Source organism: Poecilia formosa, unplaced genomic scaffold (genome assembly GCF_000485575.1).
Source record: "Poecilia formosa unplaced genomic scaffold, Poecilia_formosa-5.1.2 Scaffold111, whole genome shotgun sequence".
Lineage (NCBI taxonomy): Eukaryota > Metazoa > Chordata > Actinopteri > Cyprinodontiformes > Poeciliidae > Poecilia > Poecilia formosa.
The window spans coordinates 1,736,790-1,750,839 of NW_006800050.1; the positions used below are offsets into that span (position 1 = coordinate 1,736,790).

Genomic DNA, 14,050 nt, shown 5'->3' on the forward strand with positions numbered 1-14,050 from the left:
CTACATGATGATGACTGAAGATACTGTCATTTCAGTTCTCATTCAATGCTCAAGATTGACGTCTCTATTTTTACTCCTGAACAAGGTAGCGCTGTGAGAAAGTTGAGCTTGACAATGTGTTTTCTTTCCTGCAGGTGTTGAGTCTCCAATTCCAGCACCCAAGAAGATTGAATTGACCAAAGAGAATCTGAAAGCTGTGCTGGACCACGAGCCTCACAAAAAGAAAACCACTTCAACTCTCAGCAGGGGCAGCAGGCAGACCAGCGGTGGACGGGGACAAGGTAAAGGAAACAAGTAATTTGCAATACTCAAAGTACAGGTTGAATAACGAGAGCAAAGTATTAAATAGCAGAGGACAAGAAAAATAAATTCACAAACATTTTGAGATCTTTTAAGGGAAAAACTAGAAGTGTGAACTAGATGAGTCACACTGTTTAGTTTCCGTCCTTTTTCATCTCATTAAAAGCCGGCCTCGCTGATAAATATTTTTGTCCTCAGATTCTGGCAGCAAGCAGAGATCTGGCATGGCAACCAGGGGTAGTGATAATTAAACGTCTTTGCTGTAAAACTAAATCTGACCATGTTTGGAACGCAGAAGGGATTGGGGACTCGCGTAGAGGAGAAAGGTCACGAAGACCCGTCATTTCTACACACATGTAGCGTAATATTATTATCACAAAGTGTAAAAGAAGAAAAGAAAATGCTGGCAGAAGAGCAAGAACGAGCAAATTCAAATGGTTGAGGTCAAGAGAAAGCTAATTGTTGTAATTTACTGACTAACAAAGGAAAAACTGGAAGTACGAATTATATTGCTTGATTTCTGTCCCTTTTTAGCCTTTGAACATTTCTCTTACCGCTTTTTGTCTTTGGTTTCTGGCAACAAGTAGAAATTTGGCATTTCAGACACTGGAAGGGAGGATTAAATATCTTTTAAAATCATATCATTTATTTCTGTAAAATTAAATGTTTTGTTATTGATCTTGCTTATTGATTATTGTACTAATAGTTTTACTAATTTTTCATCATTATTATTATTATTATTATTATTATTATTATTGTTATTGTTGTTGTATAAATGTGTAAAGATGTTAAAACAAGACAGACATTACAACAGAAATTATGAATTTTTACTATTTTAAAATGATTGAATATGCATCACACTATTTCTGAGGATGAGGATTTGAGGGGAAAAAACAAACATGTAGTGGGAGAAATTGAGGAAATAAAATGGTAACCATAAATGATTACAATAGAAATAAAAAATAAATGCAAAATGCAGTATTTGTGATGAAACCTAAAATCATATCAAGAACAAAACAAATAAAGACTGTGCAAAGCTGTTAGTTAAGTAATAAATATACAATATTAATTAAATAATATGGAAATAAAAACATTTAATAAATTAATATAAATATAAATAAGCAATGATGTTAATGTACAGACTGGGAAAAAAACAAAACAAAATAAAACACCAGCAGTTGTGTCCTGTGCATCGTGGTGTCTGGGCCTCTTTAAGCCTTTAGGCTGCTGGAGAGTTGAAAACATAAAGATGACGAGCAGTAGGAAGTAGTGATCGCAGATCCTACCAGGTAATGTGATACTGAAGGACTTCAGCACTGTTGGAATTTTCCACCAGATCCTGCTCAGGGATTTCCTGGTGTTTTTTCCTCATCTTCATTTTCAAACAATAAATCATGCTCAAGAAAGCAAAATATTTTGGATACTGAATTTTTGTGCTGTTTCTTTTGTTGCTGATTTAAACATTTTTTTTTTTTTAATTATTATTGTTTTTAGTGAAACGTGAGACCAGTGATCCTAAAGGACGCCTCAGGGATTTGTCCAGAGAAGCTGCCCACAGAGCGGCAGATCTGAGAGGAATGCATCCAGTCAGGAGAGATGCTGACAGAGGTGGTCAGCAGAGGCAGGAGCATCGCCACAGAGGTGGGTTTTCACCCGTATGTGGTATCTATAGGAGACTCGGCATGAGAAACATGAGGCGTAGTGGAACAGAAAGCTGTCCCCTTTCCCTCGTTGAGCCCTTACGTAACTTTCCGTTTTGGAGCAATGTGTCAGAAAGGGGATTAAAGCTGCTGACGTCTGTTTGAGCCAGCGTTGATCCTCCTTGCTCTCAAACTCCCTTTTTTACCTTCTCGTGTTTACATCAATACTGACAACTTTTACTAAAAACAGAAAACGGCTGAAATCCACAAAGGGAAATATACCCTTAGATTTGATCTATTATTAACTTATATTTTAGCCCTAAGTTTTCTAATTCAATTCACAACTCGGGTTTGTGTGTTTTTAATCAGTTCCTGACTGATTTGATTCGTCTCTCTTAATGAAGTGTTTTTATGTGTGTGGAAGGGGGGGATTATGGAGCACAGTTTGCAGCATACACCTAATGCTATGTAACATTTCCTGTGGCGTCAGATAGTGATGAGTTAGTGTCACTCATGTGACACTAACTCAGCTGAAGGTTACACTGTAGTTTCTACAAGTAAAGATGCACCGATTAAAAAAGCCTGTTTCTGATAACCGTTTGGCCAAGGTTTAGGCCTGCTGATATAGATTTTAGATGATTCCTTTATCTTTTTGAGTCTAAATAAGGAACAAAACTTCATTTTATTTTTTTCCCCAACTTTCTTGCTTACAAAATGTTTATTTTAAAATAAACTTGGGATTTTCAGACAAACAGTTCCTGGATTATTGGAAATTTACTAAGACTGTTAAAATGTTCCAGGTTTTGCTACTGAGCCGTTTGTGCAGTTAAAAACTGTCAGTCGTACCATTTTCTTTTCTTTTGTTTTAACACCTGCAAAGGCAAAAGTTCTCCATATCATATTTATTGTTTTTCAGCAAGATCCATTTAAAATGCATAAAGCTTAATGTTGTGGGGGTAAAGATAAGGTTTGGACTCCAAAAAGATTACCTTGATATCCCAATCAACATGACAGCCTTGCTGTTACCTGCAGAAGTGTCTCTGCCTGTTTCAGAGGCAGTCAGAATTTCATTTATTATTACTGACTCCACTTTTCTCATAAATAACCAAATAAATAACTGAGTTTTCTTTTCTGTTTCAACAACTTCCAAATCAAAGCGTTATGCTTCCAGAGTGACTTGTTCATTCGTAGCTGTCGTGTGTTCACTGATCTGGACAAAATCAGATTTTGAGTCCACGTGTTTAAAACCATCCTTATCTCTGCATACTGCTAATAACTTTGAGCCGGGCGGCAGAAGCTCTTCAACACTTTGTATGTATGTAGAGGGCCAAGTTTGAAGTGATTTAGCTCTGGCACACTGTCAGCAAAACGAAGTGATTCAGTCTCCTGCAGGCTTATTTCCAAGGACTGCCAGTTATATTAAGTACTAAATTCAATTTTTGAGCACTAAAACACAAAGTTGGAGTAGATTGATTTTTCTCAGCCACTTATACAGTTATGCCAATACGACACTGCTGTCACCATTAGAAAGAAAAATGCTTAAAGATATGTGGGACTTTTCATTTGAACTTGCATAGTCAGAAAATACGTAGAGCTACCGTTAAAACTTAAAAGTAGCTGTTTTGTATTTTAGGCACCACGACACACTAAAACGGGCAAACATTTATGCAGAAAAATATCACTGCATTGACATTTCTAAATGACCTGACTGCCCCCCTCTGTGCACACTCTGCAGAGGAAAATTGACTTCATGTTTACTCAAATTTACACCTTCTTGTCATCTGCAAACATAACCAACACCAATTGTTTTCTCCTCCTCTGCCTTTATCTTTGTGCTCTGCCTCCTGCGGTCCTTGTTGCAGCTTTTTCATCTTGGTGTTTAAAACTCTGTGTGTAGGTCCTCTTTCAACTGGGGCGAGGTTGTTTACAGTTCCTTGATTTTAACATTTTGCAGTGTAACATGCACAAACTTTCATGGATTTTATTGGAATCTTTTGTGGCTGAAGTTTTATTTTTGCGGGGGGAAAAAAGTGTGTCAGATATGTTTCCTTTGGAAAACTAGTTTCTCTGCATCTAGAGACCTGGTTACGTCACTCAAGTTTATAAATGTTATAAGAAGAGCTTCATCTTTCTATACACTGAATCCAGCTTTAATGTCTATGCTAAATGATGAAGAGAAGCATCCCTACAGCATAATGCCGCTGCCACCATGTTTCACAGAGGTTAATTTCACAAATTTCAAAGTTTACCAATACCTTTGCAAGGCTCTGCACCCTACTTTCTTCTACACATTAACTGTGGCAAAGGAAGACTTTATTTTCAATGGCATGTTTTTTGTCTTAATTTATCTGACGTATCTGTTTCAGAGTTTTGGTGAAGTTCATTTTATATTATCATGCCATGTAATAATTAAAGTGCTCTCTCTTGAAATCTTATTTACCTCAGATCCGGCTCATGACAGAACCTATTCCCGCTCCGCCTCCCCTCCAGAGAACGGCTTCAAGCAGTACCTGGAGACTCGGCTGTACAAAAGCCAAGGGAAGGGACCCATCAGGACAGAGCGAGTGCCGCACCTTGGCGGCCGCTCCTCTCACGACCCACCTCACTCCTCTCACTACCCTTCGCATCCTTCTGACCCACCACGCTCACCTCGTCTCTCTCATGACCCGCCACGGTCGCCGCGCTCCTCTCACGACCCACCGCGCTCCTCTCACGACCCGCCACGCTCCCACACCAGGCTTCAAGTGCCGCCCAGCACTGCCACTTTGAGGAGCGGGCATCAGAGCCGGAGACCGGAGCACCTCACCAACGGATACGATACGGACAGCAACCAAGATTCCCGGGACCGAAACGGGAGGAGCAACAACCCCTCCAGCAAAACGTGGAGGCCCATGCGGGAGGCACTAAATGTGGACAGCGTTTTGAGCAGCGTTGCTGATGGGAACGCAGGGAGAGAGGAGCATCGGCTCCCCAGCCCACGGAGAAGAACAAACAGTCACTCGCCGTCGCGTGACCATGAGCGGGACAGAGACCTGACGTGGGGGGCATTGGAAGAACGCAAACCGAAGAGCCTGATGACCATCTACGAAGACGAACAGAGGAACGAAACCGGGGGCAGCCGGAGCTCGCTGGACTCAGACAGCCGGGGTGGACACAATGACACGGACAGGTCCAAGGGCTCGGGTAACCTCATATTACGCAACGACAACTGGAAGATCCAGAGAACTGAATCTGGATATGAGAGCAGTGACAGGCTGAGCAACGGCTCAGCAAACTTGGACTCCCCCGTTGTTGACGGTCTTTCCTCCAAGGACCTCCGGCCCATACCAGAGCTACATCTAATGAGGTAAGGTCAACCGTCAAGTTTAGTTTTTCTGTTTTTGTAAACCCAAAACTGACTTCATGTATGAAATACTTGATGCCTGGCACAACACAAAAAACATCTCTAAGAATAGTGAGATCTATTCAAGATAAAACGCACAAAGGGCACATTCACACACCTTGTTATGGTGGGCTTTCGTCCGATTGATTATAACACAGGTCCTGTTTGAAGATCATGATCCAGGTTAACTGTTAGGTCCTGCTCCATTTCTGCTCCAACACACCTTTAAGTATATAACTTCGGACTATAGAGCTTTAATGTAAACATGTCGGAGCTGTTCACACTGCCAGCTTCACAGATGTTGCTTTTTCAGCAGATCATTCTGTGAAAAATGCATCTATGGTTATTTTGGAGTTAATTTGCTTTTTGTCCTCTCCTTGCATCTATCCCATTTCATTTCAGTAGTTGGTAAAAATCCAATGTCTTAGAACATTTTGCAGCTTCCAGACATACATGAATAATGTATGTCCTCTGTATTTTAGGGATCACTTTCCTCCGAGAGGAGATGATGATTTGAGGCCTGATGTGTTGTACTCTGATTTTATTACCGGTAAGTAACTTTCCTTTTGTTAATAACGGCTCAAAACTACAACTGGTGTATTGTTTCCCTTAAGTATGATTAAACATCTTATTTTTTGTTAATTTCTGTGTATTAGTACTTTGACAGAGTGAATATTATCTAAGTTTGTTTTTTCAGATAGTCCTGAGATGCTTCATTCTGAACTTTGAATATTAAAATGAAACCATACTATTCCAATCTTTGGAAATTCTAAGAATTGATCAATCTTTCAAAGAAAAGCAAAAAAATAAAATAAAATAAAAAAGTAAATAAACAGACAAAAATATGAACAAGTAATTGGTTGAATCAGATAGACCATAACAAGATGTTGGAGACAGTTTTAAAAGGAAGTGTTTTTTCTGCTGGAGTGGCAAAAAAGATGATCCCTTCACCTACAGTGAAAGGTGATTGCTGGCTTTTCTTGAGAACAAAGTGCAAAAAAAGGTCAAGCCCTGTACAATCTTTTACAGAAGACAAACATCACACTGACTGTTGTATAAATAAATGTGTAAATGAAGGAATGATAATGTTGAAGGCTGAAGTATCTCCCTTTCAGCCTGGCTTTGCCTTGACAGTGAAGAAAAGCTCCTGTCTATGTTGTAAGAATCTGCAGCGTTAAGATAGCAGAGAGCAGTTTTCTTGATTTATTGTTCCATCAGTGATGTTAAGGTCACAGCCTGAGATTTGGCTCCTCGTGGGCCAGATTTAACCCCTTTTGCAACCAGAGTCAGCTTTACCATGTGCATCACGCAGCTTAATGTGTACTCGTAGTTTTATTTTAATTTGCCGCTTGCCGTGAAAAATGTCTTCCTCTGGCAGGTAGCACCATCATTCTGTAGATCTATTAGGTAAAGTTGCTGTGAAAATGAGTTTGGAGACAATCATAGCTGGTAAATAAAGAAACCTAATAAACTGTGAGCTTAGTATGAACCATGCGGTGTGGATGTTTTTATTTTATCTTTCAGTTTGGGTACAAAGGGATTAGACTGGTTTATCTCTGGGACGCATTTTCTGCATACAGCTGTACGCAGCATATTGCACAAAAGAAAGAAATGCATATCAGATTAGCTTAATCCTTAAAAAAAAAAGTCACTCATTAAATTTCACAACAGGACTGCTGTGACTTAACCCTGGCAATCAGTGGACTTGTAAAAGGCTTCCCAGCTGTGCCCTACCAAGTGGAAAATATCAGGAGTTTACCTGCCAAGAGTTAGAACATGACTTCAACAAAGTACAGTTTCAATAATACAGCAGTTACTCCATGTTGCTGTTGAATACACACTTGTTTTATTTTATATGTATGTAACTTATATTAGTTAAATATGATGTTACAACTACTATAATAAGTTGTACAGTCCTAGAAAAAAAGATTCAGAGGTATTTGTGGGGAGCAAAGTCAATGCCAGTCAATTGAAGTTAATTAAGGCACTTGATTAATAGATAAAAGTGAATTGTTTGTGGGGAGTTATAAGACAAAGTTTGGTTGTCAATTGGGTAATGATCCCAAACGCAGCAGAAAATCTGCAACAGACCAGCTGAAAAAGAGAAGCATTGAAAGTTCAGACTTCAGATTGAGATGCTGTGATGGTACCTTCAGAGAGCTGTGCAGACATGAATGTCTAAAAACCACATTTAATTAAAGCAGCAGTAGAAAGAAGAGTGCTCCGTGATATCTCATAAATTTATACAAAAACGACCTAAAATGCAAAAATGAGCGGAGCTAATTTTAAAAAAAATATTTGGCATACTTAGTTCCCCTAAAGTCATTTTTCAAAATAAATTCTAAATCACTAATTTACTTGGCTGTTTAACTCTCGGTTGAATAAAGTTTGACATCCTGTTGAAGTTTTGGAAATCGACAGTCAAGTAGTTAGATGTTTATACGCTTGCTCATATTTTGAAGTGGGTGAGAACTGTTTACTTTCCATTCCATTTCCTCTCCTCGGGGTCTCTCTCGTTTCTTTTCGAATGACTTTATTTCAAAGAAACATACAGGAATGAAATAAAACTCGGACAGAGAATAAATAATATTTCAAGGGATCTGAATTGAAGTTGTGCTTTAGCATCAGCTTCCTCTAAATTATGTGTTGGTGTAGTACTTCATAAACCAATGTTTATGATTCGTGCTTACTTTTTAGTTAGTGGTGTCCAGCGCTGTTCAAGCCTATATTTGGTCAAACTAAAGATAAGATGCTTCTGAAGCTCATCTAAGTCAAATATACTCACCCAGGCCCCCTACAGTCTCTAGAGAATTACTGCAGTATCATTCGTTTTTTTTTTTTTTGTTTTTTTTTTTCAAAGAAAGCCTTACTGCATTTAAGAAGATTCATTTAGATTTTTCACAAAGTCCTAAAATATTAACCGCTCAGGCTAAAACCTGACCTAAAATCCAATTGATGAGGTTCCCCTAAGCTATTTTAAGATCCAGCTGGGATATTTACACCCTACTGCCTGCAAATTGAAATGACAAGCTGCAGTAAATGCGTCCAGAGTCAATTTGGCTGGAGTTCAGCAACAGGGGCAGCATTTTTCAGAGTCACACCAGGACATTCTAGAAGTCCATTAAAGTCTGAAATCCCCTCTGGTAGCACATTCAGATGGGAGGGCAGCTTGTCAGTTTACATTTTTATCACACATATCAATTCTTATGATGGATATAACTATAGGCTGGCATAGATGCTTTGTAGACTTTCAGTTTTTGTAACTTTTGTAACATCCCAAGTTGCTAAATCTTATTTAGCAACTTGGGATGATCCTTTCCAGCTATAATAGGAATGCTGGGAAGGGAGGAATTTATGGCATGCCACTGTTACAATACGATTCTCAAAAATAACAAAAATAAATAGCAGTTTTAGATCCTAATTGCTCCAGAAGCACAGCTTTAATCCATGCAATCGGAGCGCATAGAGGGTTTCCCAGCAGGACATTCAGAGTACATCTGTTTCGCTGGCATCTGCTGCTCTAGCTGCAATACCAAAGTGGAAAAAGTTTTTTCTTTTTTTTCTTTTTTCATGTCAAAAAAAAATTTCCTTCAAACAAATAAAACTGGCTAATGTTACAGTTAAAGATGTTTGTTGTACATAAACTTTGGTTTTAACAGCCTATGCGGTTTTTCCAGAGTTGTTTTCTCCTGAAAGCATTTCACTAGAAAAAGGTGGATGTGATCATGAAGACACAGGGATTTCCCAAAGGGAACGCACTTACACTCTCATCCCTCTTTGTTATTTTTGAGAATCGTATTGTAACAGTGGCTCGCCAACTCTCCAGATCAGGGGCATCAAATTGTAAAATGCCCACATGGACTTGTGGCTTAAAAATGCAATAGTGTTGTGGAGGGGATCTAAAGTCTGGGAGTCTGACCTCGGCGTAATTGCATGCCAGCACAAAGGATTTAGCCACTAATGCTTTGGAGAGAGAGCGTGAGTGGAGGAGGAGGGAGAGGAGGGAAAGAGAGGGTTATGCTGACGCATCACAGATGGTCTTCACTCCTGCTTGTCCTGTTAGTCAGCTGTTGTCTGTCTCCAGTCCCTTAAATCACACCCACCAGGCTAACCTGGCTCGACTCCAGCACCACCAGCACCCCCTCCCCACCAATCCATAGACTTGTTTCTAAATTTGTTTTTGTTTTGTTTTTTTTTCCCGGAAAGTTGAAGGAAGTTCACCCTTTCAGCCTCTCCACGTTAGCCTGCAGCAACCATACTGTTTAATGTGATAGATCAAAATAACAAATAGTCGGGGGGGGGGTGCTTTCTATCTCCAACAGCAGGGACGGGGAGGCTGCTGAGGATTAATGGGGCATGTGAATGGAGTTGCATGCTTTTTTTAGGAAAACGACTCCAAATATCCAGCCAGAGCAATAATGATCCAAGCATATTTATGAGGTAGAGTGGCCCAGTCAAAGTCCAACCTTTGTGGCTTTAAGCTATTTGGAAGAAGAAAAAAAAATTGGGCAAAAATGTCAGTTTCTACATGAACGAAGATACATACCGCAAAAAAGACTTACAGCTGTAATTGTAGTTCTGGATGGTTGCTACAATGTGTTTTCTCATTGGGGCTGAATTTTAAATTTTACAATTTTAAAGCTTTTGGTTGTACTGCAACAAAATGGTAAAAATTCCATGGGTAAAAATACTTGCAAAGCACCATGCAATTCATCATAGCACATGCTTGACCCTGAAAATACTCTTTTTCTCCTTTATTCGTGTCTGTCTTAGTTTCTGTTTGAGTTCATTCTAGGTCAGTTCTGCTTTTAGGACTTGTAGTCCTGAACTGACTCGGCCTGCACATTAACTCACATTCCCCCCTTTGAAGGGCCATGTACTTTGGCTGCATCAGACAGTCAGAGTGGTACACAGGGGGCCCGAGGGCGCTCTGCCAGACTAGCTAGTTTGATACTTCCTCTCCCGGCACCAGGCGGAGCGGGCCTCACCATGACCCCTGTTGGGTAACATGTCTTTGCTGACAGACCGAAAGAAATTCATGTACAAACAGAAAACAGTCACACATTACTTTTTTTTTTTTTTTTTTTTTTTTTTAAATTCAGAACAAGGAAGAAAATCCCCTGATCTACAAAATGTCAACATCCTCACTGGTCGACCCATCGAAAGGTAGCAAACATTTCTTGAAGTTCTGTGGTGTCGAAAACATGTTTTTGACAAATTCAAGACTAATACTGGGGTTTTTATTTTTTGTACTTGAACAGAAAAAGAGCCTTCCGATATACGCCCGGAATCCGAGAAAAGAACAATGGCCTGGATAGTGAGCAAGAGGAAAATCCGCACGGCAGCCCTGCGAGCCCCGTCCCTCCGTACTCTGTGAAGACCAGCAGTTCTGAGTGGAACAGCTCGGATGACCTCACCGGACCCCTCTCTGAGCAAGACGAGTCTGGCCACACAAACTCTCTGCACAGCTATCATCCACCTCTAGCTCCCAAACCCATCCTGTCTGGCATCTACCCCCGCAACCAGCCCAAAGACAATCTGTCTGTTTTCCGGCGATGGATCGAGACGCCAGTCGAGCACAGACTCTCCTCTGACGCCAGTTCCAAGTCGGGGTCTTCAGACCAGGAGAGGAACGACCTGTCAGCCAGCGAGAGCGAGGACAGATTACCTAGTCCAAAACCCAGACTGGATGACGGTGCAGACTCCCTATCCTCCTCCCTCACAGACATGGTCCTCCCAACCACTTTCTTTTCTGTGGACAGCTGCATGACCGATACTTACCGGGCCAAATACCACAAGAAATCGGGCTTGTACAGGAGAGCAGAGGACCACACCTCATCGGGGGAGAGTGACGCAGAAGGAAGGGGTCACAATACAACAGAATCAGGTACGGAGCTCAGGAGACTGCATCTCCAGTCCTCAAGTGCAACTTCTGGATGCATCCCTACTCCAACACAACTGAACAAAATAAATGGTTAATGACCAGGCTTTTGAAGAACTTCCTTAAATACCAAGGAGGTAATTCAGCCTTTTGATTCAGGTGTGTTACAGCAAAAATTCAACTAGGATTTGCAGCAGAGTTGCACTTGAAAATAGAAATGACTCTTTAAAACTTTATTTTGCTGTTTAAAAATCACCACACGAGTCAGCCATGCCTAGAACCGATGTGAGATTTCATAAATGAAGCCGACATTTTGAACCACAATGTGCTTTGTTTGCACCTTGGCAGTCCTTGTAGGCTTTGGCCGACTAATCGAAGCTGGCTTAGCCTGACATAGGCTGACCTTTGCAGACTGGTCATTACATTGTTTGGTTGCTTAGAAGTTGAATTCAAACACTCTTCCTACCACAAGCCATTTAGAAATCATAAAGATGGCCGGAGAATGCCTATGTCCTCCCTTGAAATGTTTTTTGAATGGTTTCTGTGGCTTTAATTCTTTAAAAAAATATTTTTCTGCAGGGACAGGGAAGGTGTTTTAATGTTTTATTTTGTTTTTAGATTTTTACCTGTGAAATTGGTGATATAAATAAAATGTACTACTTCAGCGTAGTCCTAATAGAAACATGAGACATTAGTGTATTTGAACAATTTATTTTCATTTTTTCTTTTTGCAGGCTTCTCTACAACTAAGACTACTGCAAAGTGGAACCCAGTTACTCCCAAATTCCTGGACGAACACGGTTTCCTATGATCGAACAATGAACTTGAATGTTCCTGCAACCAGACGCTGAATGGACCTACTGTTACACCAACTCTTTCTGTGGAACGTGTCGTTCCTCTCAGTGCACTTGATGTAGCAAAACAGAATGCCAAAGAGATTGCAGAAAGGAAGGCGATTGTCTTTATTTTGTGAATTTGCACAACAGAGCGCTAGAAGGGTACAAAACGTCCTGAGAACTTTGCTGTATGTCTGGAGGATTAGACCGGTGAAGAATGTGTCAGATTAAGTCACTTTAACAAACAAGAGATTAGAAAACAAATCACTCTAAGATGTATCATGTTTCTCCTTGTTCTGTCTACATTTTATGGAAGCTTTTATTTAACTACTCCCATTGTAGCGTTCATGAGGCGGTTGCCCCAAATCTCCCCTTTTTCTGATGTTCAGAGAGGTTCTTGTATCTGTTTGAGAGATATTTGCATGGTCGTTGTAGGGGAACATGAAAAAAGCCACTATTTTACAGACGTCTGTGTTCTTAAGTAACTCGACCATCTTGGAGGAGAGGCTTTATGTTTGAAAAGATCTTTCACTAATGCCAGTGAAGGTGAAAATAAATTAGGAGGCGACTTGTGATTATGATAAATAGAATATTTGATTGAAACGTGTACAACACTTACTGCTATCATGCTTATTTTTAAATGTGTATTAACTTTTATTCTGTTTTGTATTTGTTTTCCATTGTTCTTTAACACTCACTGGGTTTATATGCATGGGCAGTTTAACAGTCAAAGCTTTTTTTTTTTTTAAGGGAGGTTAAGGATAAAGTGTTGCAACTGTCTTTCCTTTTTGTTTGTGTGTATATATATATATTTCAGACTAATGCACAGTGCCTTTAGTATTTTTCTATGTCGAGGTTAAATGATAAAGATTTGATTTGTACAGCTCTTTGATTTTAAAGAATTTTTGTAACATTTAATTTTATTTTTTATTAACTGATGTCTAAATAAACAGTTTTATTTAACCATATTTATATGCATCACCTGTGGTCATATTTCACATTGGAGCAGAAATGCTGATTTGTTTAACACGATGCTGTGAAAAGTGATGATTTGCCGCCACCTGCTGGTTACACCGTCAAATGTAGAATTGTGAGCACAAGACAGGTTTGGCAATCTGGGTTTGTTGGTGTTTTATATATTCATAACATTTTCCCCTGCATGTATGGGAAGCTCTTTGCTGTCATTATGCTGTGACATAATTCAGGATAACAGCTGACAAAAAGTTCTTAGGGGTATAGCCACACTGAGCTGCTGTCTTGCATGTTAATACACAATTTGATCACTTATGCTACCACTGCACATTATCAGTTCAGTATTACTGCTATTTTATGTAGATTTTTTTTTCTTCAAAACACATTAGAGAAAATTGAAAAGTGGAGGAAAATTCTTTTTTTATTTTGTAATTTTACAACTTAAAAAAATAAATAAATGGTTTATAGTTAAGTAAGAAACTTTAAAGATAATAAATATGGTTGAAACTAGATGATTTTTCGACAGAAATGTGGATGTGACTGGTGGTTTCTGTAGAGACCACAGATGAAGTTGGCAATGATCTGCACGGCTTTGGATTCTGACCAGTAAATAAAGTTTACGTAGTTCAGAAACATCCAAATGAGAAGAAGTTGACAAAAAGAAGTTGCATTTAAATTAAATCCAACCTGAACATTTAATTAAGATTTGTTCACTTATACTTGCAAAAAAAAAAAAAAAAATCAAAGATAAAGAAAAATGTATTTTACAAAATGTTATTGTATATTTTTAAATAAGCAATTTATGAATAAACTTATATCATTTATAGACAGATTGGAAGACAGATCTATGGATAGTGAAGAGTTTTAATAAATTAATGGCACACTTAAATAATTACTACATAAGTTATTTATTGTGATTTGACTCTCTTCACTCTCCATAAGTCTTGACTCTCCATAAGCAGTTTGGTATTAAGCTCTGAAAATATAAAAACAAATGTATCCCTCATATAGCTTTAGGGTTTAAAGATATATATATATA

General features: G+C 39.2%; 1 protein-coding gene across 1 annotated transcript in view; it reads left to right on the top strand.

The window, feature by feature from the left end:
- Window positions 1-14,050, top strand: part of usp53a (ubiquitin specific peptidase 53a) — a 43,325-nt gene that overhangs the window by 27,383 nt on the left and 1,892 nt on the right. Inside the window, exons 11-17 of the mRNA XM_007559970.2 lie at window positions 135-281; window positions 1,795-1,941; window positions 4,386-5,286; window positions 5,805-5,872; window positions 10,425-10,488; window positions 10,584-10,823; window positions 12,563-12,585. Coding sequence (XP_007560032.1) covers window positions 135-281; window positions 1,795-1,941; window positions 4,386-5,286; window positions 5,805-5,872; window positions 10,425-10,488; window positions 10,584-10,823; window positions 12,563-12,585 — 1,590 coding nt within the window. The remainder of the gene's footprint in view (window positions 1-134; window positions 282-1,794; window positions 1,942-4,385; window positions 5,287-5,804; window positions 5,873-10,424; window positions 10,489-10,583; window positions 10,824-12,562; window positions 12,586-14,050) is intronic.